Consider the following 23,642-nt stretch of genomic DNA (forward strand, 5'->3'; position numbering starts at 1 on the left):
GGGAGGAGACTTGCTGGCCTTGGGGAGAAAATCGGCTGTAGCTTCCAGGCAGCACAACTCCAATTTCCCAGCTTGGTCAGAAGGGCCACTCCTCACAGTGGGATAGGGGTGGGAGCTCCCTGAGGAGGTGGGGTCTTAGGGTCCTCCATCCAAGTCCTGCAGGAAGCCCCTGGGAGGCAAGGCACTGGCCAGGCCAGGGTCAGAGGCTTGGGGTCCCTGTCCTCCCTGGGTCCCGGTATGTCCATCTGTAAAACAGCCTTGCACTGCTACTCTTAAGGCACACACTGAAGGATGGGAAAGGGGAGGCAAAAAACATCTGTGCACCAGGCACAGGTGCTAGGGAATTCCCAGGCTATTTTCTTGCACAATTCTCACAGCTTCCCAGGAAAGTCAGTGTGATCGTCTGGGACCTAGAGCCCTCAGTCTCACAGGGGAGGGAGCTGACACTGAGCCCTTGTGTGTCTGAGACATTCCCCACCTCAGGCTGTGTTCACAGTTCTCATGGGCCAGGGGAGTCACTGCTGCAGCCCTCACTTTTGTGTCTCCTCAGAGAACAGCCTGGAATCTGTGAACATCAGCTCTTCCTCAAGCGCTGAAGAGAACCCAAAGAAACAGGCAAAAAAACCCAAAGGTAACCTTCAAGTTGGGAGGCTAAAGTCCAAGTTGGCAGGAGGCAACTCCTCTCCCTCTGCCCCCAGATCCCCTCAGACCAGGTCTCAAGAGCTAAGGGCAGAAGGAAATGCTTCTCTTTCCATTAGGAATTGTGTTACAGAGACTTGAAATAACTGAAATAACAGGCACATAAACAACGTAAGACTTATTGCTCCCTCTATTAATGAGAAATGTGGGAGGGAGTGCAGGCTTTCCTGAGGCTCCATGAACAGCGGTTCCATAATATCTTTCAGATGACCAGGTCCCCAAGTCTCTCTGCTCCACCAGAAAGGAATTAGGGCTTTCAACCACAAGATTGTCTCATACTCACAAAATGGCTGCTGCAGCTCCAGCCTCAGTACATCTGATTCCAGGCAGAGAAAGGAACAAAGGGAAAGGCAAAACTACCCTCCAGCCAACTTAGCCTTCTAGGGGAAAGGATTCTTCCCCAAAGTCCCAAGCAGCAATGTCTTCCCACATTCCAGCAGCTAAATTTGCCATATGGCCATCAGGATCTACAAGGAGGGCACACTGCTGCCACTGTTAGGAGGAAGGAGGGCAGGCAGCTAGCTAGCTGCATGTGCCTCACCCTGGTAGCCCTGCACAGGGCTTCGCCACCTCCTGCACTGTGGTTCCGACCTCCCTTGCCTGGACTCCCTGCTGTCTCCCATTCTGCCCCTGGGCTAACAGACCAGTCTGGTCCTTCCGCTGAGGTCTGCAGATGTGAGCGTTTCTTCCAGCCTGTGCTCCATGGCCCAGGCTCCCACCCCTCTCCCCACCACATTTCCTCTCTTTTATTATTATGAAATTATCAAATGAAAATTCAAACATGTCCAGACGTAGAGATTGGAGCCAGCGAGCCTCACAGGCCCACCACCAGGTTCTGCCACTGACTCAAATGTGCCCATTTGCTTCCTCTGTCCTTTCCCTCTTTTTCTTTGCCAGGACATTTTAAAGTAAAATCCAGACATGTCATTTCATCCACCTTGGTGTGCACTTCTCAACAATAGGGGTGTTTCTGCACAAACCCAAGCACCATCACCACACCTGACAAAGTGAGCCAGCCCAACCCACGGTCAGACTGGCCCAGTTATCTCAGAAACATCTTCTGTAGAAGATTCGTTCTAATCAGGATTCAAAGGAGACCTGAGCTCCTTCAGTCTCTATGAATCTAGCAGCCCCCTCCCTGGCCCATCCCATCACTCTCTGGCCTTTGACTTTTTGAGCAGTGGTGTCGCCTCTCCTGCAGCAGGGCCCAGTGTCCCCATTCTGCATTTGTGTGTCTGCTTCCTGATGCTGGCACTGGGACTGCTTCTCTGTGCCCATCCTCCCTGCCCTTGGACATTAGCCCCAGGTGCTTGACTAGATCCTGGCTCCCCTTGGTCACAAGGCTCTTCTCATGGGCAGAGACAGCACCTGCATCTGCCGTGGATGCAGAGGCACGGGAGGGAGAGAGTCCTGGGGGTGAACACCTGACCCTCCACACAAACTATCACAGCAGCCATTCACCCAGTCACCCATCTATCCCTTTGTTTTTTTGAGACAGGGTCTCACTGTCACCCAGGCTGGGGTGCAGTGGTTCGATCACAGCTCACTGCAGCCTCAACCTCCTGGGTTCAAGCGATCCTCCTGCTTCAGCCTGCCGGGTAGCTGGGACAACAGGTGCGCACCACCACACCTGGCTCATTTTTGTATTTTTTGTAGACAGGGTTTCACCATATTGCTTTGGCTGGTCTCAAACTCCTGGGCTCAATCAGTGCTTTGGCCTCGGCCTCCCAAAGTGCTAGGATTACAGGCATGAGCTATTGCACCTGGCCCAGTTTGTGAGTTTTGACAAATGTGTACAATGTGTTTCCTCCACCCTATGAAGATCTAGACCATTTCCATCTCCCCAGAAATTATCCTTCCCTGAGAGACAGCCACTCTTCAGCTATCCCCACCAAACCACTGGCGCTCCTCTCCAGCCTCCTGTAAATGGAATCGCACATTCTCTATCCTTTCAGTTTCAGCTTTCGCTCAATATCCAGTCTGTGAGAGGCATCCACATTGCTGCACCTAGCCGGAGTCCCTTCTGTGCATAAGCCAAGCATTTATTCTTTCTATTGCTGGTGAACATTTGTGTTGTTTCCAGTTTTTACAAATAATACTGCTATGAAGTCTTGTACATGTCACTTTGGGGACATAAGCACTTGCGTCTCCTGGGTACACACCCAAGAGTGGAATTGCTGGTTGTGTGTTTAACTTTAGTGGATAAATGAAGTTTTCCAGAGGGACTGTACCAATTCCCAGTCCCACCAACAGGCATGCGACTTCCAGTTGCTCTGTGTCCTCTCCAACTTGGGACACAGTCGATCCTTTTAATATGACTTTGTCCTCTGGGTATATGTTAGTATCTCATATTTCCTGGTAACCCAGGAGGGCCATTCCCTTTTCACATGGTTCTGGGTCATTTGGTGATTCTGTGTTGGGACGTACCTGTTTCCATCTTCTGCCCACTTGTCTGTTGCACTGCCTGTTTATTTTAATGACTTATCGGAGCTCTTCACTGGGTAGAAGTCACTTGCTAGTTCTAAGGATGACAGATATATTCTCCCACTCCTGGAACTGCCTTTTACTCTCTGAGCGGCGCAAAAAGGCACCAATAAAAAGTTCCTGGCTGGGCACAGTGGCTCACCCCTGTAATCCCAGAACTTTGGGAGGTTGAGGCAGGTGGATTACCTAAGGTCAGGAGTTTGAGATCAGCCTGAACAACACGATGAAACCTCGTCTCTACTAAAACTATAAAAATTAGCTGGGCGTGGTGGTGAGCACCTGTAGTCCCAGCTACTCAGGAGGCTGACAGGAGAATTGCTTGAACTCAGGAGGCGGAGGTTGCAGTGGGCCAAGATCGTGCTACTGCACTCCAGCCTGAGCAAAAGAACAAGATGCCATCTCAAAAAAAAAAAAAAAAAAATGTTCCTAATTTTAGTGTAGTTCAGTTTCATGTAGCTCAATCGTTTCTTCGTTATGGCTTTTAGTGTCTTATTTTAAAACTCTTTGGTGACCCCCAAGGTCATGATATCCTCTGATTGTGTCTTCTACAACTTTTTGTTTTCCTTTCACAATAAGACCTACAAACCACATCTTAATTGACCTAATTGTAACCATTTCATTTGTAGATTCCTTTGGGTTTTCTACTAAACAATCATGCCACCTTGAATGGCATTATTTTCTCTTCCTTTGTGATCCTTATACCTTTTCTGCCTTTCTTTTTTTCTTTTTGAAACAGGGTCTCTGCCACCCAGGCTGGAGTGCAGTGGTGCCATCTCGGCTCACTGCAGCCTCGACCTCCTGGGTTCAAGTGATCCTCCCACTCAGCCTCCCAAAGTGCTGGCATTACAGGCATGAGCCACCATGTCCAACCTTTTTACTCCTTTTTCTTGAATCACTCCCTCAGTGAGGACCCTCATTTTAATGCAGAATAGCAATGTCAAGACCAGGCATCCTTGCCTTGCTCCTGGTCTGATCCTACATGGGTGGAGGGACATTCAGTATCTCATCTGAAGGTTTCTTGTAGATATCTGTATTTATTTCCTATTGCTGCTGTGACAAATCACCACAAACTCAAAGGCTTAGAACAGCACAAATAGCTCATCTAACAGTTCTGGAAGTCAGAAGTCCTGTAGGACTAAACCAAAGCATTGGCAGGGCTGCCTTCCTCCTGGAGGCTGGGAGAAAAATCCATCTTCCTGCCTTTTCCAACCTCTAGAGGTGGCCGCCCGCATCGCTTGGCTCAAGCCTCTCACTCTGTCTTCGAAGGTAGCAGCACAGTTTGTTGAGAGTTTCTATCATAAAGGGGTGCTGAATATTGTCGAATGCTTTTTCTGCATCTTTTGATATGATCATGTAGTTTTTGTTTTTAATTCTGTTTATGTGATGTATCACATATATTGACTTGTGTATGCTGAACCATGCCCACATCCCTGGGATGGAACCCACTTGATCATGATGAATTATCTTTCTGATGTGCTGTTGGAATCAGTTAGCTAATGTTTTGTTGAGGATTTTTGCATCTATGTTCGTCAGCGAAATTGATCTGTAGTTTTTTTTTTTTTTTTTTTTTTTTTGTCGTGTCCTTTCCTGGTTTTGGTATCAGGGTGATACTGGTTTGATTCTATGAGCATCTCTTCTTTCTCAATATTTTGGAATAGTTTTAGTGGGATTGGTACCAATCCTTCTTTGAATGTCTGGTAGAATTCAGCTGTGAATCCATCTGCTTTTGGGCTTTTTTTTGTTGGCAATTTTTAAATTATGGATTCAATCTCACTACTTGTTATTGGTCTGTTCAGGGTTTCTATTTCTTCCTGATTTAATCTAGGAGAGTTGTATGTTTCCAGGAATTTACCAGTTTCCTCTAGGTTTTCTGTTTGTGCACATACATGTTCATAGTAGTCTCGAATGATCTTTTGTATTTCTGTGGTGGTGGATGAATATCTCCAGTTTCATTTCTAATTGAGTTTATTTGGATCTTCTCTCTTCTCTTGGTTAATCTTGCGAGTGGTCTAAACCGATTTCATTTTTTTCAAAGAACCAGGTTTTTGTTTCATTTATCCTTTGTATTTCCTTTGTTTCCATTTCATTTAGTTCTGGTCTGATATTTGCTATTTCTTTTCTGCTGGGTTTGGATTTAGTTTGTTCTTGTTTCTCTAGTTCCTTGAGGTGTGACATGAGGTTGTCAATTTGTGCTCTCTCAGACTTTCTGACGCAGGCATTTAACACTATGAACTTAGGAAAGTCTGTGTCCTGGAGGTTTTGATAACTTATCTCATTATTACCATTCAATTCAAAGAATTTTTAAATTTCCATTTTGATTTCCTTGTTAACTCAGATGTCATTCAAGAGCAGATTATTTATTTCCATGTGTTTCTATCACATTACTCCACCTTGGCTTCTCTTCCTGCACTCCTCGTTCTGCCCCAACCCTCCTGCCTCCCAATTACAAGGACCCCCGTGGTTACACTGGGCCCACCCGGACACACCGGGACACCTCAGGATCCTTAGCTCAATCACATCTGCAAAGGCCCTTTTGCCACAGAAGGTGACACTATCACAGATTTGGGGATTAGGACACGGGCATCTTTGGGGGCTGTTACTCAGCCAAAGCATAATACCCTTTATCAGATTTGGGGGTTCCCTTCTATTCCTAGTTGCTAAGAGTTTTATTCAAAAATAAGCTTTGAATTTTATCAAATAATTTTACTGCATCTCTTGAAATGATTGTATCATTTCCTGTTTTATTCTGTTAATGGAAGGTATTACATTGATTGGGTTAAAAACATTCAACCAACTCTGCATTTTTGGAATGATTCGCCTCAAATGACTGCCATTTTTGGGGTGGGCTCATCTTCACCTAAACACGTCAATCATCTTCACATGAATTCTGACCACTCTCAAGTCACCAGACTGCAGGTGCAGTGCCTGACTTCTTAAGCCAGTCTCCCCATAGCTACTTACAGTTATGGGACCTTGGCAGAGTATCTGATTGCTCCGAGCCTCAGTTCCTCACAGGCAAAATGGGAGTAACCATAATTCCCACCTCCTTGGGCGGTCAGGAACATTAAATCACGGAAAGTCCCCAGTCTGGCCCATGGCAAGTGCTGGGTGCTTCCTAGCTATCCATTTGCTTTTGTGATAGGGACATGGGATGGGCCACCCATATGTGCTCATCGCCAGTTTGGGAGCATAAAGAATTTTACTTCTCTGCCCCTCTGATCAAGCACCAGGCCCCATGATTCCTAATCGAGGGCAAACACCTCTGCCCTGATTGAGTTGCTGGACAGTAGCAGGGAGGAAGAGCAAGTGCAGACTGGGAAGGTGAAGCAGGTGCCTGGCAGTTCCTCCACCAGCTGCCTGTGTCCCAGTGTCTGCCACCCAGAGCCTTGAAGCCTCACAATGCCCTCCATGCCCTTGTCCCGGTAGCTGTGCCAGGCTGCACCTCCTCACCCCATCCCACCTGCCTGCCCTCTCCCAGAGCTTCCTAACAACTTCTGTGACACCAGCCACCCTCTCTGTCTTCCAGAGCTGTACTAGAGTTTTACATTTATTTTCTAACATTTCTGGGGGGTTGGTGTTGGGCTGGTGGGGAAGGCAGCCCATGTGCTCAGTTTACCCTCTCCACCTGACTTCTTGGCTGCCTGAGGCTCACAGGGAGGCCGCTGGCATCAGCTCCATCTCCGAATTGCACTCAGTGTGCAGAATTATAAGCGGGACAAGAGTCTACCCTGCAAAGCAAACCTTCACAAGCCCCTCTGTGGGCCTCTAGTCCCTCCCCAGGTCTGAAGTACTTTGTTCTTGGCCTTCCCTGGGAGGACTGAGAGGCCCGAAAAGACAGATGTAAGTTCACCTGGAGGCCCACAGCAAGGGCTGTGAGTTCAGTGTCAGCAGACCCTGGTCACCAGGCCCATAACTGACAAACAGCAGGCTCAGCCTCCCTCCTCCATAAGGGAGACTCCAGAGGCCTGCAGTGAGGGCTGACTGAGGGCAGATGTGTGAGACAAGGCTGTGCTCACCAGCTCTCTTTCAGACGCCAGGGACAGAAGCCCAACTTAAACCAGGTTAAACTACAGAGGTGCCTTTATGGAGCTGGAAGGTCCATGGTTGGACTTTAAGCACAGCTGGATCCAGGAGAACCTTCCCACTCACTCATGCTTTTCCATGCTGGGCTGGGTGGGCAGTGGGGCCCCAGAGACACAGACCACCATCTGGAAGAGCTGGCTCGCCTCTCCAGCGAGGTGTCTCCCTTTCCAGAGCATGGTCCTGACCCTTCAGCGAATCCCTTCCACTTGTCTGGGGATGTGGATTTCTTCTTGCTCAGAGATCAGGAGCGGAATAAGGCTCTCTCCGTGAGTATCCAGGACAGACGCCAGCACCTCCAGGAGCTTCCCTGCTCCCACTGCTTCCTGGAGTGGCCACATTGCCCTTCTCGGAGGAGCACTTTCCTCAGGTCCTTCTCATTCCAGAATAGTCAATGGCTCACCACTTCCTACAAAACCAGCTGGAAACCCTCCTTGGCTCTCAGGACTCACAGTGTCCCACCCGTATTCCCCTGTCTGTCACCATTCTTCTTGGGTCTTGGTCAGATAGACTTCTTGGGCTGCCGTGGCAACAGCCTCAGCCACCTCACCGCCACTTCCAATGCCACCTGCATGAAACGCCATCCCCTCCTGACACTCTCTGGGGCCTCCAAGGCCCAGCTCAGCCCTCACAGGCCCTCTCCCATCCCACAGGGACCCCCTACTGCTCAGGCCTTGTGCCCTTCCTCTGGCTGGACTCCTGCAGGTCAGATCAGCACACAGTCACCCATGGCATGCATACACATGATCCCCCAGGTGCCTAGGGTCCCTGGGCCAGCACCGACCCCACTCTTGCCCCATCTTCACCCCAGCCTGTCCTGTTGCTTTCCCAGCCCTGAGAGCTATGAGCCCTGAGTGGGGAGAGCCCACTCTTGCTGCCTTGGGCACCTAGCCCTGCCCCATGTGCCAGGCATGGCAGCCTTCCCAGGGTCGCACCTGGGCTGCCCCACAGCCTCCATCCACCTCCCCCTGACTCAGGGTTCAGCGTCTCAGGGATTCCTCACAGCCGTGGTTCCCAAGGCAGCAACAGCTACACTGGCATCTGCAGGGCATGGGTGGAGATGCACAGGCTTCAGCCCTGCCCAGGCCTCCACATCAGAAACCAGGGCTGAGCCTGTGGGCTGTGATTCCTAGACTGACTGAGACCCAGAGACTCTCTGGCCCATGCCTTGGCTACCCTACTGTATCTTCTCCAATGAGGCACTCAGTTTTCCTCTACACTCAAGTCCAGCCCTAGCTCAGGACCTCCCCCGCCTTCTACTAAGAGTCTCATCCAAAACACTCTCTCCACCACACCAAACAGGGTCACCAAACGCCATATTCACCCACGCAATAGGGTCAACGAACCGCAACCTCACCCACCCAACAGGGTCACCAAACCATACCCTCCCCCACCCAGCAGGGTCCCCCACTCACAACCTCCCCTACCCGGCAGGTTCTCCCACTTACACCCTTCCCCACCCAGCAGGGTCCTACACTCACCACCACCACCTCCCACTCCTGACAGGGTCCCCCTCAGTCTGGCCCTGCCCTCAGTCAGCTGCCCAATGTCTTCTAAAGGCCACCTTGTACCCTGAGGATCTAGTAGGTGACATTTTCCTGATGGCAGTGATGGGGACGTGCACTCCAGGGGCCTCAGGCTGGACCCATTTGCCTGGGTTCTTAGATGCCGTTTGTGTACCTGGTAGGTCCCAGCAGGAAACAGAAGTGACCCTAGAAAGTCCATATGAAGAGACTCCCGGGCTGGTGCAGAAAAGTGGGAGAGGGTGTGGAGCTGGCAGGGGATGTCCCTACCGTGAGAACTGGACAGCAAAAGGGACATGGGGCGGGGTGGGGATGTGGGGAGGTGAGTCCAGCCTTCCCCCTCCTCCGAGCGTTTTTTCCCAAGGGAGGGCTGGCTCGAAGCCACCCCCAGGCCGCACAGGAGCTGGAGTGGGGTGGAGAGCAGGTGGAGATGGCCACCAACGGTGACCTTCCAGCTAGGCTACACCCACTACACAGCCGTAGTCTTCGGGAACCCCAGAGCCTCTAGGTTCCCTGCCCCTGGGCTGGTCATCAAAATATACGACTCACTTAAATGTGGATTTCGGATAAAATGAGACATCATCTTTTCGGGTGAGCGTGTCCCCTCTGTGGGTCTGGAGTACTCATTTGACCAGGCAGCCTGTGTTTGACCAGGGGACCCTGACTGGCGCCCTTCTCAGGGGCAACTGGCCTCCCCAGCCGTTGCCCTGCCTGCTTGGCTCTCAGCCCAGGGCGGCTGTGTTCAGGCCCCCGCGTCCCCGCGCGTAGCTCCACGGGCATCCTCCCGCGCTCCCGCGCAAACCCGCGTCCCCGGCCTCAGGCCCGCGCGCCCCTGGGAGTGGACGCGGATGGGGAGCCTGGGCCCCGCCCGACTTGGCCCGACGCCCCCAGGAGCGGCAGCAGCAGAAGACGATGCGAGTGCACGAGAAGATGACCTACTCCTCCAAAGTGTCGGCTAAGCACACCAGCTTGCGGCGGCAGCTGCAGCTGGAGGACAAGCAGGAGGACCTGGAGGCGCGCACCGAGGCAGACCATCTGCGCGCCTTCCGCGACTACAAGACCTGGAAGCTCACCTTGACCAAAGGTGCGTCCCCTCCGGCGCGGGGGAACCTGGGCCAGTGGCGCCCCACATCCGCAGCGCATGGGGCCACTCGTCTTGCACAGATGGGAAGTGCTTTGGAAGGCCCGCCTTTTCTGTGCTTGGCCCCTCCAGGGGGGTCCCAAAGCTCTATTCCAGGACTGCAAGCCTAAAAGCTTTTCAATCCTAATAGGATAGTTCCCCACCTTATCCTTGGTTTCTCTTTCCTTGGCTTCAGTTGCCGGAGCTGAAAGTAGGTGAGTACAATACAGTAAGATATTTTGCGAAAGAGACCATTTGCCTACCTTTTATTACAGCATATTGTTATAATTGTTCTATTTTTATTAGTCGTTATTATCTCTTACTGTGCCTAATTCATCGATCTAATATAACTTCATCACAGGTAGCTATGTGTGGGAAAAACTTAGTGTCTCTAGGATAGGGTTCAGGCATCCCCTGGGGGTCTTGGAACACAGGTTCCTGGATAAGGGAGGCTGCTGTATTGCGTGATTCGGAATGTGGACAGTGCACAGTGGGCACAGACTTCATAGGGTAGAAGTGGGAGGTTTAACTTCCTAGAAAAAGAGCATGGAGCTGGACCTAGGTTTCCTGGCTTCGGTGGCAGCTGCAGCATTTCACAGCTTTGTGGTCACACTCAGGTCACCTGAGCCCTTTGTAGCTCAGTTTCCTTTCCTGGCTGATAACAGTATACCAGCCTCATGGATTGTGGGGATTAAATGTGCTAATACATTGGCTGTAGTAAGAAAGAACCATGTATGTGTGTGAGTGGTGGAAATCTTAAGTACTGAATATGTATTAATATTCTACCAACCCAGATGATGAAGTATATTACTAAGTTAGAAGCAGTCAGATCAGAGTCCTGGCACACAGGGGATTAGAGGTGTACCATGTGACTCTGAAACACACAAGGGCCTCCAGCCTCCACCTGGGTAGCCTAATCCTGAGCTTGCGGGGGGCGTTTTGGCCCCACAGTTGGAGGCGCTGGTTGGGGGGAATGGGGGTAGACGGGGAGACAGCATGGCCTGTGCATTTTCCTGCCTCCACCCTTATTCCCAAGACCTGGAGGAGAGGCAAGTGACTGAGGAGGCAGGACTATGACTCCCAGTGAGGAACTGGGTCTCCTGCAGGGGTAGAGACATCTCCGTGGCTACCCAGGGAGCCCCAGCCAGGGCCTCTGCCAGGATCTGGACTCTGGGGACAGAGCTCTTGCATCAGCCAAAGCAGGGCTCTGCTCCTGGAGAGGAAAGGGTGTGAGGGACAGGGCCAGAGAGCCCCATGGTTTCCAGGTCCTTTCCACAGCTCCCAAGTCAGAGAGCGCCTAGAACTTCCACTCCAGGAAGGCCAGGGAAAGGGGCCCCTGTCGCCCTTGGCCCCAGCCTCGTTGTCCTTCTGCATGCTCTCCTGAAGGTTGTCCAGACGTCCACCTCGACTTCCTCCTGTCTTGGTTTAAACCCTGGCAGTGTAGACTCAGCCTCTGCCCAGTTTGCTCGGGGGGCTTAGGTGCCCCAAGTAGCAATTATGGCTCCCCATTTGTCTGTCCTCATCCCCATTCGGGTCCTGGCTAGATGGCCTGTGGCTATTAAGTCCAGCTGGGTGAAATTTCCAGGGTGGGGTGTCCAGAGCCCCATTGCAAGTGAGGAGAGTGCTACAGCAAGAGAGGCGCAAGTCAGACACAGTAAGGACTTCCCACCTGGCCAGACTCTGGCCATGGAGAATGTAACATTTCAGGCAGAGCCTTCTCTCTTTGTGGAGACAGAGGACAAGAACACTACCTTCCATGGTCCCGGTGATCACCTGGGCGTGGACGCAAAGCAGTGCCCAGCAGCCGGCGGAAGCCTCCTCTGCAGACCTGCCAGGCCCCTCCTCAGCCTGGGCTTCCCGCTCTTGCTCACCTCCCTCTTCTTCCAGCAGAAAAGAATGTGGAGCCTGATAACATGAGTGGCTACATTAAGCAGAAGCGGCAAATGTTCCTCCTCCAGGTAGGTCCCGCAGCCCCCAGCTCGAGGGATGACAGCAGGGGCTGGCCTGGGCCAAGCACCATGACCCCACTCTGCTGGCCCCCAGTATGCCCTGGATTGCAAACGGAGAGAGATCCAGCGGCTGGAGACACTGGCGACCAAAGAGGAGGCCAGGCTGGAGCAGGCTGAGAAGTCCCTGGAGAAGGATGCCGCCTTGTTCGACGAGTTCCTCAGGGAGAACGACTGCAGCTCCGTGCAGGCCATGAGAGCGTGAGCCTGCAGGCCCGAGGGGCTGGCTGGGCAATGGTGAACCCCCATTGTCCCTGAGCCTGTGCATACCCACTCATCCACCCCCTCACCCAGCCTCTGCCCCTAGCCCCTACAACACTTCTGGAAGCACCAGGGCTAGTCGAGAGCCAAGGGCAGGGGATACTACAGGCAAAAGGATTAACTGTGTGGCTCTCCAGCCCTGTCCGGAGCCGGGCACAACCCTGGGGCCTGTGGGTGGTGTGCTCACCCCTCTTTAATAGGCTGCCACTGGCCCCCTGCCCCCATCCCTCCTCCCCCACGCCCAACTCCTAGGGCTGAGAAGGAGACCAAAGCCAAGATAGAGAAGATCCTTGAAATCCGGGACCTCACCACCCAGATTGTTAATATCAAAAGGTGAGGTCAGAGGGCATGCTGGCCATTGACTGGCCCACCTCCTGGTCCCTCAGTCATTTTGCCTGGCCAAAGGCAGCCTAGCGCCATGTGAACCTCATGGCTTTACCTCCCAGGGTCTCAGTGCTTCCATGAGGCTGTTGCCCATTTATAGACGAGGGGAGTGAGACCAAGAAAGATTCAGTGACTCCTAAGGCTTCCACTTGGAGGCAGGCAGTTTGGCTCAAAGGCTCGCCCAGCTACAGCCTGAGAGAGGTGAGGTCTCCAGGGTGGAGAGGAACTTGCAAGTCACAAAAGGCTGTGACTCTGCTTGTTGCAGGGTAGGTGCCCATCTTCCAGCATGTGGCATTCCTGCACCTTTTCTCAAGGAAAACAAGGAGCCCACACAGACTTGGCCAGGATGGAGGTGTGGCCCCGGCATGGGGACCTCACTGTGGCAGAGGCTGACCTCCTCTTTCCCACCCCCCACCCCACCCTGATGTAGTGAGATCTCCAGATTTGAAGACACTCTGCAGCATTACAAGGTCTACAAGGATTTCCTGTACAAGCTGTCGCCCAAGGAGTGGCTTGAAGAACAGGAAAAGAAACACTTGTTTCTCAAAAAGGCCAAGGAGGTCTCCGAGGCTTCCAAAGACGGCAGTGTTAACTCCACACCAGGGGACAAAGGTAGCAGAAAAGAGAATGTGGGTTCCCATGTGGGCTCTGCCAGTGGCCCACTGAGACCCTGAGCCCAGCTGGCAGGTTACCTGCAGGCATCTGGGCCACGCGGCATCACTGAAGCTTGGCTGCAGCTGAGGCCATTGGGGCCCCCCCCTTTGCTTCCTGTAGGACCAGGGATCAAGGGCAAGGCGAGCACCGTGTGGGCCAAAGGTGAGCTGCCGCCCCCAGCCTGAGGAGCCCAGCTCCGCCCTGCACAGGGTTCAGAAACCATTCCTCTGCTTTCTCCAGAGGGTCAGGGCACAAAGAAGCCCTGGAGGTTTCTGCAGACGATGCGGCTGGGGCAGAGCCTGTCTTACCTGAGCAGCCCCCAGCAAGGCAGCCAGCCCAGCGAGTCTAGCGGTGGCAACTCCAGAGGGTGAGTGGGCTCCGGGGGGGTGGGAGGGGCTGGGGCCTAGCAGGGAGCCCTCCCTTGTGGCACCCACGTGTAGTCAGGTCTGAGTGCCACAGAAAAGAAAGTATGTTACTCACAGTCCCTACTCCACGAAAGGCCACACAGGGAAGTCCCAGGTCGGCCAGGAGGCAGAGGGAGTAGGGCCCTAGGGCAGGAGTTTCCATTGTGGTTCTCATGGGAATTAAGGTTGAGGCGCTGAGCAGGCGTAGGGCTGATTTGTTTTTGAATAATTTTGGGGCTCTTGGACAAAGGCCTGTCCCTAGTTGTCTGGTCCTGGCCCTGGGGGGATAGGTCCTGAGTGTGAAAGTCTGATAGAGGATCTGGCTGGGATGTGGACAGTGGATTGGGTGGTTTGCATTTGAAAGGTGAGCTGAGGGCAAGTGCAGAGGCCAGGGTGAGTCATTTCCTGTCTCCATGGACTGGTCAGCCCTGAGAGAGGTGGTCCCTCCAGGCTTGGCAAGGTGGGGTGTCAAAAGTAACAAAACACAGAACATCAAAGTCATGGTCACTATATGGGTGAAGTGGTCTCATATGGTTTTCAAGACATTTTCCTGATGACAAATCTGAATACATTTCATACTTACTGGCTGTTCAGATGTCATTTTTTTGTGAAGTATCTGATTTCTGTACATTTTTGTTGGATTATTGGCCTGGTTCTTACGGTTACCTATTGCTTCTCTATGTATTCTGGGGACCAGCCTGGTGTGGTAAGTGTGGTACACATATCTTCTTCCAGTTTGTGTCTTGCCTTATTTCTTATTTATTTATTTATTTAGAGATGGAGTTTCGCTATTGTTGCTGAGGCTGGAGTGCAGTGGCGCGATCTCGGCTCACCACAACCTCCACTCCCCAGGTTCAAGCGATTCTCCAGCCTCAGCCTCCTGAGTAGCTGGGATTACAGGCATGTGTCACCACACCCGGCTAATTTTTTGTATTTTTAGTAGAGACGGGGTTTCGCCCTGTTGGGAAGGCTGGTCTCAAACTCCTGACCTCAGGTGATTCTCCCGCCTCAGCCTCCCAAAGTGCTGGGATTACAGGTGTGAGCCACTGCACCCAGTCACCTTATTTCTGTTTAATACTGTGTTTTGAAGAACAGGAATTCTTAATTTTAGTGAAGTCAAATTTACCAATCTGTAATTTTATGATTGGTGAATTTGGGGCCCTGCTTAAGAAATATTTGCCAACATCATAGTCACTAAAATATTCTCCTGTGTTTTCTTCTGGAAGCTGATGGTTTTTATTGGCTTGGATAAGGGTGGCAGAAGCGGGGATGGAGAAAAGTGGGGACTGTAGGGCTCGGGGCTGCTCCCTACACCCCTGCCCTGGCCCTGTGTCTGTGGCGACCCACTCTCCTCCACAGGGTCTTTATCTGCTGCTCAGCCCTTCTGCCCTCCACCCTCTGTCTTCCCCTCTCCACGACTGCCTGTTCCTGAACTCCACACCCAGATGGGTGGCCCCAACATCAGCCTCCCATGGCCCAAACTGATGCTTCTCCAGCTGGAAGAGGACCCAAGCTGGCTTTCCTCTCTGCCCAGTGCAGCCATGCCTTGTGGGGAAGACCAGCTACCACTGAGGCGTGCTGCTGGGCCATGCACAGGCTGGTGTTAACGCTGCCTGCCATGACGCCCTGCATTTCCAGTTCTGTGTTGAGGAGCAGAGGTTCTAATGTATGCAGTGCAGCCTGTTCCGCCTAGGGCCCCCTCAGCCATGGACTGACCCCTACCAGACAGGCCCTGACTTGGGAGACTTGAGAACAGAGTCAGGGACCACACTATCCTGGGTTTCAATCTCCTGGCCCCTCTGTCTATTAGCCAGGTGACCAGAGTCACTGAGTACAGCTGGGCAGGTTGTGAACTATACAAGGCACTCACTCAGCCAAGAGGGCACGTGGGGGCTGAAGTCCAGCCCACCCCCACCAACTGCCAGGTCAGGCTCCCTGACCCAGGCTACATCCATCTGGAGGGTAGAGTCTCAGAAAGGCATCGTATGGGCCAGCAGTGCCCTGCAGGCAGCCAGCTCCCTCATCTGTAAAATGGGCATCGGTGTGCAGTGTGAGGCGTGGGTCTGGCGAGTGCTGTAGTTGATATCACGGCCTCTCCTGGGAAGCCCTCCTGGATCTGCCGTCAGAGTCCCACAGGACCTTGCCCTGATGCCTCTCTGTTTCTGGGGGCTAGGGGGTGGCATCTCCAAGCCCAAGCTCAGGTCCCTGAGGTGCCTGGGGTAAGCCAACGCAGCCCCCCGCCACCAACCTCAGCCAGCAGGCCTTGCAGATCCTAGGTGAGGCCCAGGCTGGAGCAGGCTGGGAGAGCAGGTTTGGAAGTCCGTGGAGGTGAGGTCCCCATCCAGTGGGGCCTTCTGGGGCCCACACTGAGCGTTTAAAGCTCACACAGCTTGTGCCCAACCCCTCTCCACTGGTCCAGGAAAGACCTTGCCCCTGGGCACTCAGGATCACCTGAAGGCAGCCCTGAGAGTCCCTCTATTGCTGTGAGTGGGACCCCAAGGACAGGGGCCAAGACTGACCCTAGATGGGGGAGGCAGGGCAGGAAAGGCCTCAAAGGTGGTGCTCAGTAAACAACGGTGAGGGAGGAGGGACAGCCCCAGCAGCCAGCGGAGTGGCAGGTGCAGAGGCCTGGGGTAGGGCAGCACCGGGAGAGACGGGACCTGACCGGGCAGGGCAGAGGGGCTGGGGCAGGGGAGGCAAGGTGAGTGCTGGGAGGGCCACCTAGCAGTCCCCAGGAGGAGAGAGGGTTTTATTCTAAGTGCAGTGGGGCTGGGATGGGTGGGGGCCATTTGGCCACCAAGGACTGGGGCCTCTGGGGACAGGTCTGGAACATGGCTTGTCCCGCATGTCAAAGTGGCTAGGGCCTTGGGAAAATGAGTGGATTGAAACTATCCCCTGGCTGCAGTGTGGCAGCTGGGGACTGTGAGGAAGCTGGTGCCACCCTCTGGGCAACTGTGGGCAGCTAGAAGAGGAGGGATGGGGATGCTGCCAACGCCTTCAAGACCTCTGTGCCCCCTTCCCTGGCTCCTGTCTTTTCAGGCTGGTCCCAGAGTCCCGACCCTGCCATCTCTTCGCAGGTCGAACTCTCCCATCCCCCCCACGCAGGAGGACACCGACAGCGATGGGGAGGTGAATGGCCCAGTGCTGTACTGGAATTCATAAGTCGCCCCTCCCTTGTCGTGCCCCTATCCCTGCCCCTCTGGCTCTGTCCCTGGCCAGTCCCTGCCAAAACCTGTGGGTTGCAGGAACCACAGCTATACTTCACGGAGCCCCAGCAGCTCCTGGATGTCTTCCGAGAGCTGGAGGAGCAGAACCTGTCGCTGATCCAGAACAGGCAGGAGATGGAGGAGACCCTGGAGGAGCTGAGCCGCACCCTGAAACACACCCAGATCCGCATGTAGGTGCCGCGCGGTGGCCGGCGGGGGCTCCCTGCCACTCTCATCCTGGGATCCCTCTGCACTGGGAGCCAAGTTGGGGGAACAGCCCCCACCCCTGTCCATGGCCCTGGCCTGGTCCGGGTTGTCTGAAAAGCTCCGTGTGAAGCTCCGTTTGTGGGCCGGATCCTGGAGAGAGGGTGCTGGAGCTGGGGGTGGGCAGGGCCCAGGCACCTGTGCCCACCCTGAAGCAGCCCATGGCTAGAGCCAGGCCTTTCCAAGGAGCTTCCACCCTGGGCTCCTTCTACTGCCGCCAAGCTCCTGGGGGGCCCTTGGAGTGGCTGGAGGTCCACAGCGACCCTGACCCCCCAGTTCCTGGCAGCACTAACATGCTTCACACAGGCACCCTAAGCAGTCATTTGCTCAGAAGGGCCTGGAAGCTGCTGCTGCTTCATATTTCATAGACTAGAGTGGGTGTTCACAGCACAGAACTGGGGAAGGCCAAGCCACCTGTGGGCTGCTGTGAAGTGTGTCCCCCACTGTTGTTCAGTAGCGTAACGGGGATGCGAGTGGGTGCAGCCCTGAGCAGGAGGACATGGGCGTGGTGAGTCATGCCATCCTGCAGGCTGGGGCCAGGTGGGGCTGAGATGGGCAGGGATGAGTGAGGGCCATCTGGTCACCCAGGACTGGGCCTCAGGGGACAGGCCTAAAACACAGCTTGTCCAGCATGGCAAAGTGGCTAGGGCCTTGGGAAAATCCTGGCCTCCCAGTTCCAACCAGAGAGGCAGCAGCAGAAGTCAGGTGGCTGCCCAGCTCTCACCTGAAGCCCACCTGAGGTTATTATGGTCCCTCCTGCTGGGTGTGGCCACTCAGTCTACTGCAGGACACCTGCCTTCAGGAGACCTGGGCAGGGCTGGGTCAGCCTGAGGCACTGGTGAGGCATGTCCAGAGCAGGGAATCCTCTGCTCACTCCCCACATACTGCCTGTGCATCCTTTCTGGGTCAGGCCTGGGTCTAAGCTCTGCAAGGATAAAGCAAGGCCCTGCCCTCATGCAGCTGACTTTAATGGCAGCAGATACAACAAACAGGTCCACAGATGTGACTTGTGGATACTGATGTGTTCTAGGAGGAAAATAAAGCAACTTGCGACAGAGGGCTAAAATGGAGGGTGACAGCAGATGGGAGGAGCAGGGAAGTCTTCCAGGAGTTGTCAGAAAACTTCCTGAGGAGTGGGAGGAAAGCTATCCACACAGAGGCTGGGCAAAGAGGGTCCCAGGCAGCAGGAACAGCGGGTGCAAAAGCACCGAGGTGGGAGCCCATTGAGGCTTAAGTGTCCCATGGGGGAACCATGCTCCTGAGCACCCATGTCCCGTGGTGAGGTGTGGCAAAGAGTCCCCAGAATGATGTGAAACTCCCAGCCTCAGGCAAGACTATGTATCCTGGAATGCTGGGAGGTGACAGACACAGAGGAAGATGAGCTGGGGAGAGGTGGGCAGGCTCCCAGCTTAATTGGGCAAGAAGACAGGTTCCTCCTCCAACACACGCATGCAAACGTAAACCTCATAGCAGAATGCTGGATGTGACATCCCAAAGCTGGTCTTCAGCCAGCCAAGCCATCCCTGAGAGCATCCATACTTTGTTTCCAGGGGAGTCGCAGCCCATGTGTATTTAACTTCCATGAACTCAGCAATCTTTTCTCAAAAAAAAATCAAAATACAATCTTAAAAATATATAAAACAAATAGACAATCATAATAGGCCTATATCCATTAAAGAAATTAAATCAATAATTAATAGCTTTCCAAAAGGGAAAGCCCCAGGCCCAGATGGGTTCGTTAGTGAATTCTACAAAGGAAGAATTTCATCTAAAAAATAAATCACACCAATTCTCTACAATCACTTTTCAGAAGATAAGAGCAGAGGAAGTACTTCCTCACCCATTCTATGAAGCCGGTATCACCCTAATACCAAAACTAGATAAAGGCATTCCAAGAAAGGAAAAGTAGCCACCAATATCCTCAACATAGATGCAAAAATCCTCAACAAAATATTAGCAAATTGAATCCAACAGTATATGAAAAGAAGTATACACCACAACCAAATGGGATTTATCCTAGGTATGTAGGGCTGGCTCAACATTCAAAAATTAACGTAATCTGTCATATCCACATGTTAAATAAGAAAAGTCACATGATATAATCATAAGAAATAGCACTGAACACAATCCAATATCCATTCATAATAAAAGCTTTCAGAAAATGTGGAATAGAAGGGAATTTCCTCAATTTGATAAAGAACACAAAAATCCTACAGCTAATATGTTACCTAATGAAAAAAAAAAAAAAAAAAAACTAGAAGTTTCTCATGAGATGAGAAATAAGGCAAAGATGTCTTCTCTCACTACTGTTTTTCAACATTGTACTGGAAGTCTTAGTTAATGTAATAAGACAAGAAAAATAAAACATATATAGATTGGGAGGAAGAAATAAAACTGTCCTTGTTCACAAGTGACATGAATGTCTATGTAGAAAATTCAAAGCAATCAACAAAAAGCTCCTGATGGCCAAGCGCAGTGGCTCATGCCTGTAATTTCAGCACTTTGGCAGGCCAAGGCAGGAGGATCATTTGAGGCCAGGAGATTGAGACCAGACTGGGCAACATAGTGAGACTATATTGCTAGAAAAAATTAAAAACTTAGCTAGGCATGGTGGCACACACCTGAAGTCCTAGCTATTTGGGAGGCTGAGGTGCAAGGATCACTTGAGCCCAGGAGTGCAGTGAGCCATGATCATGCCACTGTACTCCAGCCTGGGTGACACACTGAGACCCTGTCTTAAAAAAAAAAAAAAAAAAAAAAAAAAAAAAAAAAAAAAAAAAAGGCTGTGTGTGATGGCTCATGCCTGTAATCCCAGCACTTTGGGAGGCCGAGGCAGGCAGACCACGAGGTCAGGATATCGACACCATCTTGGCCAACACGGTGAAAACCCGTCTCTACTAAAATACAAAAAATTAACTGGGAGTGGTGGCGTGTGCCTGTAATCCCAGCTACTTGGGAGGCTGAGGCAGGGGAATCACTTGAACCCGGAAGGCGGAGGTTGCAGTGAGCTGAGATGGCACCACTGTACTGCAGCCTGGCAACACAGGAAGACTCCACCTCAATAAATAAATAAATAATAAAAACAAAAAGCTCTTGGAACTAATAAGCTGTTACAGCAAGAAGCAAGGTTGCAGGATACAAGATTAACATACAAAAGTCAGTGGCTTTCTCATACACCAGTAATGCGCAAGTGGACTTTGAAATTAAACACACAATACCATTTACATTAGCACCCTCTGAAATGAAGTACTTAAATATAAATCTAACAAAACATGCAAGATCTATATGAGGAAAGCCGTAAAACTCTGATGAAATCAAAGGAGAATAAATAGAGACATATTCCATGTTCAGGGATAGGAAGGCTCAATATTGTCAAGATGTCATTCTTCCCCCTTGATCTATAGCTTCAATGCAATCCCAGTGAAAATCCAAGAAGTTACTTTGTAGTTACTGACAAACTGATTCTGGAGTTTATATGAAGAGTCAAAATACCCAGAATAGCCAACACAGCACTGAAGATGAACAAGAAAACTGGGTGACTGACACTATCCAACCTCAAGACTTACTAAAACTACAGTAATGAAAATGGTGTGTGTACTGGTGAAAGAATAGTGAAGCAGATCATTGGAATAGAATAGAGAGCCCCTAGCAATTAACCCACATAAGTACTGTACACTCTGAGGTAATAAATGCATGTTATGTGTAACCTGTTGTGGAGCAATGGATAACCAAAGTAGCTGGTTCTAGAACTTCAAGATAATAATAGTATAGTAGGTTTTCATTGGTGTCTGGTCTCCTTCCCTCAGTGCCATGTCTGTATGGCTCATCCATGTGCAGATGTTTGTGTGTGTGTGGATGTAGGTTTTCAACTCATTTGGGTAAATACCAGGAAGCACAATTTCTGGATCATATAGTACAAGTATGTTTAGTTTTATAAGAAATTGACAAACTGTCTTCCAAGGTGTCTGTACCACTTTGCATTCCCACTAGCAATGAATGAGACTTCCTCTTGCTTCAAATCCTTGCCAGCATTAGGTGTTGTTAGTGTTTTGGATCTGGCCATTCCAATAGATGTGCAGTGGTATTTTGTTTTAATTTGTGACTCCCAGGTATATGATGATGTACAGGAAGCATGATGCTGGCAGCTGCTCAGCTTCTGGAGAGGCCTCAGGGAACTTAACAGTCATAGCAGAAGGTGAAGGCACATATTACATGGCTGGAGCAGCAGCAAGAGAGTGAGAGTGGGGAGGTGCCACACACTTTTAAACAGCCAGATCTCATGAGAAGTCACTCCTATCAGGAGAACAGTACCAAAGGGATGGTGCTAAACCATTCACGAGAAACTGCCCCATAATCCAATCACCTCCCATCAGGCCCCACCTCCAACACCGGGGATTACAATTGAACATGAGATTTGGGCAGGGACACAGATCCAGACAATATTAATCATTAAACTGTGGTACATCCAGAAAATGGAATATTTTTCAGTGCTAAAAGGAAATGAGCTATCAGGTCATGACAAGACACGGAAGAACCTTAAATGTGTATTACTAAGTGAAAGAACTCAGCCTGGAAAGGGTATATATACTGTATGATTCCAACTTTATGACATTCTGGAGAAGGCATAAGTGTGGGGAAACTAAAAGAATCAGTGGTTACCAGGGTCTTAGGGGGAGAGAGGGATGAAGAGAGGGAAAGCACAAGGCATTTGCAGGGCAATGAAAATACTGTGTATGATGCTATAATGGTGGATATGTATCATTATATAATACATTTGTCCAAACCCATAGAATATACAGTACGAAGAGGGAACCTGCATGTAAAGTCTGGACTGTGGGTGATAATAATGTGTCCAGGTAGGTTCATCGATTGTATCAAATGTGCCACTCTGGAGGGGGATGTTGATAGTGGGAGAGGCTATGCATGTGTGAGGGTGACGTGTGTTTGATCCTTTTAATGCACTGTTGAATTCTGTTTGATAGTTTTGGGAGGATTTTTGTATCTATGTTCATAGGGGATATTTGCCTAAGTTTTCTTTTCTGGTGGTGTCTTTGTCTGGCTTTGTTATCAAGGTGATGCTGGCTTCATAGAATGAGCTTGGAAATGTTCCCTCCTCTTGCATTTCTGGGAAGAGTTTAGAAAGGACTGCTGGCTGGGTGCAGTGGCTCACACCAGTAATCCCAGCACTTTGGGAGGTCGAGGTGGGTGCATCATCTGAGGTCAGGAGTTTGAGACCAGCCTGGCCAACATGCTGAAACCCTGTCTTTACTAAACACGCAAAAAATGAGCCAGGCGTGGTTGTGCATGCCTGTAGTCCCAGCTACTTGGGAGGCTGAAGCAGGAGAACTGCTTGAATCCGGGAGGTGGAGGCTGCAGTAAGCCAAGATTGTGCCACTGCACTCCAGCCTGGGTGACAGAGTGAGTCTCCGTCAAAAAAACAAAAACAAAAACAAAGGCCGGGCAGGGTGGCTCACGCCTGTAATCCCAACACTTTGGGAGGACAAGGTGGGCGGATCACAAGGTCAGGAGATTGAGACCATCCTGGCTAACATGGTGAAACCCCGTCTCTACTAAAAATACAAAAACTTAGCCAAGTGTGGTGGCGGGCGCCTGTAGTCCCAGCTACTTGGGAGGCTGAAGCAGGAGAACTGCTTGAATCCGGGAGGTGGAGGCTGCAGTAAGCCAAGATTGTGCCACTGCACTCCAGCCTGGGTGACAGAGTGAGTCTCCGTCAAAAAAAAAAAAAACAAAAACAAAGGCCGGGCAGGGTGGCTCACGCCTGTAATCCCAACACTTTGGGAGGACAAGGTGGGCGGATCACAAGGTCAGGAGATTGAGACCATCCTGGCTAACACGGTGAAACCCCGTCTCTACTAAAAATACAAAAACTTAGCCAAGTGTGGTGGCGGGCACCTGTAGTCCCAGCTACACGGGAGACTGAGGCAGGAGAATGGCGTGAACCCGGGAGGCGGAGCTTGCAGTGAGCCGAGATCGCATCACTGCACTCCAGCCTGGGCAACAGAGTGAGACTCTGCCTCAAAAAAAAAAAAAAAAAAAAAAAAAAAAAAAAAAAAAGGAAAGGATTACTGTTAATTCCTTAAATGTTTGGCAGAAGTCACCCATGACACCACGAGGTCCTGTGCTTTTATTTGTTAGGAGTGTTTTGATTACTACATCCATCTCCCTATTTGTTATTGATGGTTAAGACTATTTCTTCTTGATTCAGTCTTGGTAGGTTGTACGTTTCTAGGAATTTATCTGGCTTTTTTTTTTTTTTTCTGGATTGTCTAATAGTTCCTTATGTTCCTTTTTCTTTCTGTGCATCAACTGTAATATCTCTTCTTTAATTTCTGATTTTATGTGAATCTTCTTTTCTCTGCCTCTTGTGACAGTTTTTGACTTAAAGTCTATTTTGTCTGATATTACTGTTGCCATTTTGTTCATTTTTTCTGTCTGTTTCATAGCTCTCTTGTTCCTCCTCTTCTGCTTTCTTTTGGGTTTGATTTTTTTTTTTTTTCAGTGATCTGCTTTCTTTTTATCTTCTTATGTATCTACTA

The 23,642-nt window shown here is 51.0% G+C and overlaps 1 protein-coding gene across 2 annotated transcripts in view; it reads left to right on the plus strand.

Moving 5' to 3' along the window:
* CFAP100 (cilia and flagella associated protein 100) overlaps nt 1-23,642 on the plus strand; it is a 42,749-nt gene that overhangs the window by 12,506 nt on the left and 6,601 nt on the right. The window contains exons 3-13 of one of the 2 annotated variants that reach the window (XM_010380575.2): nt 551-631; nt 7,438-7,532; nt 9,678-9,870; nt 11,797-11,864; nt 11,950-12,113; nt 12,426-12,506; nt 12,988-13,169; nt 13,332-13,373; nt 13,452-13,578; nt 16,693-16,744; nt 16,861-17,012. In XM_010380575.2, the coding sequence (XP_010378877.1) occupies nt 551-631; nt 7,438-7,532; nt 9,678-9,870; nt 11,797-11,864; nt 11,950-12,113; nt 12,426-12,506; nt 12,988-13,169; nt 13,332-13,373; nt 13,452-13,578; nt 16,693-16,744; nt 16,861-17,012 (1,237 nt within the window). Of the gene's footprint in view, nt 1-550; nt 632-7,437; nt 7,533-9,677; nt 9,871-11,793; nt 11,865-11,949; nt 12,114-12,425; nt 12,507-12,987; nt 13,170-13,331; nt 13,374-13,451; nt 13,579-16,692; nt 16,745-16,860; nt 17,013-23,642 lie in introns of both variants that reach the window. The other variant, XM_010380574.2, reaches the window with a different exon arrangement.

The sequence above is a fragment of the Rhinopithecus roxellana genome, chromosome 1 (assembly GCF_007565055.1).
Source record: "Rhinopithecus roxellana isolate Shanxi Qingling chromosome 1, ASM756505v1, whole genome shotgun sequence".
Classification (NCBI taxonomy): domain Eukaryota; kingdom Metazoa; phylum Chordata; class Mammalia; order Primates; family Cercopithecidae; genus Rhinopithecus; species Rhinopithecus roxellana.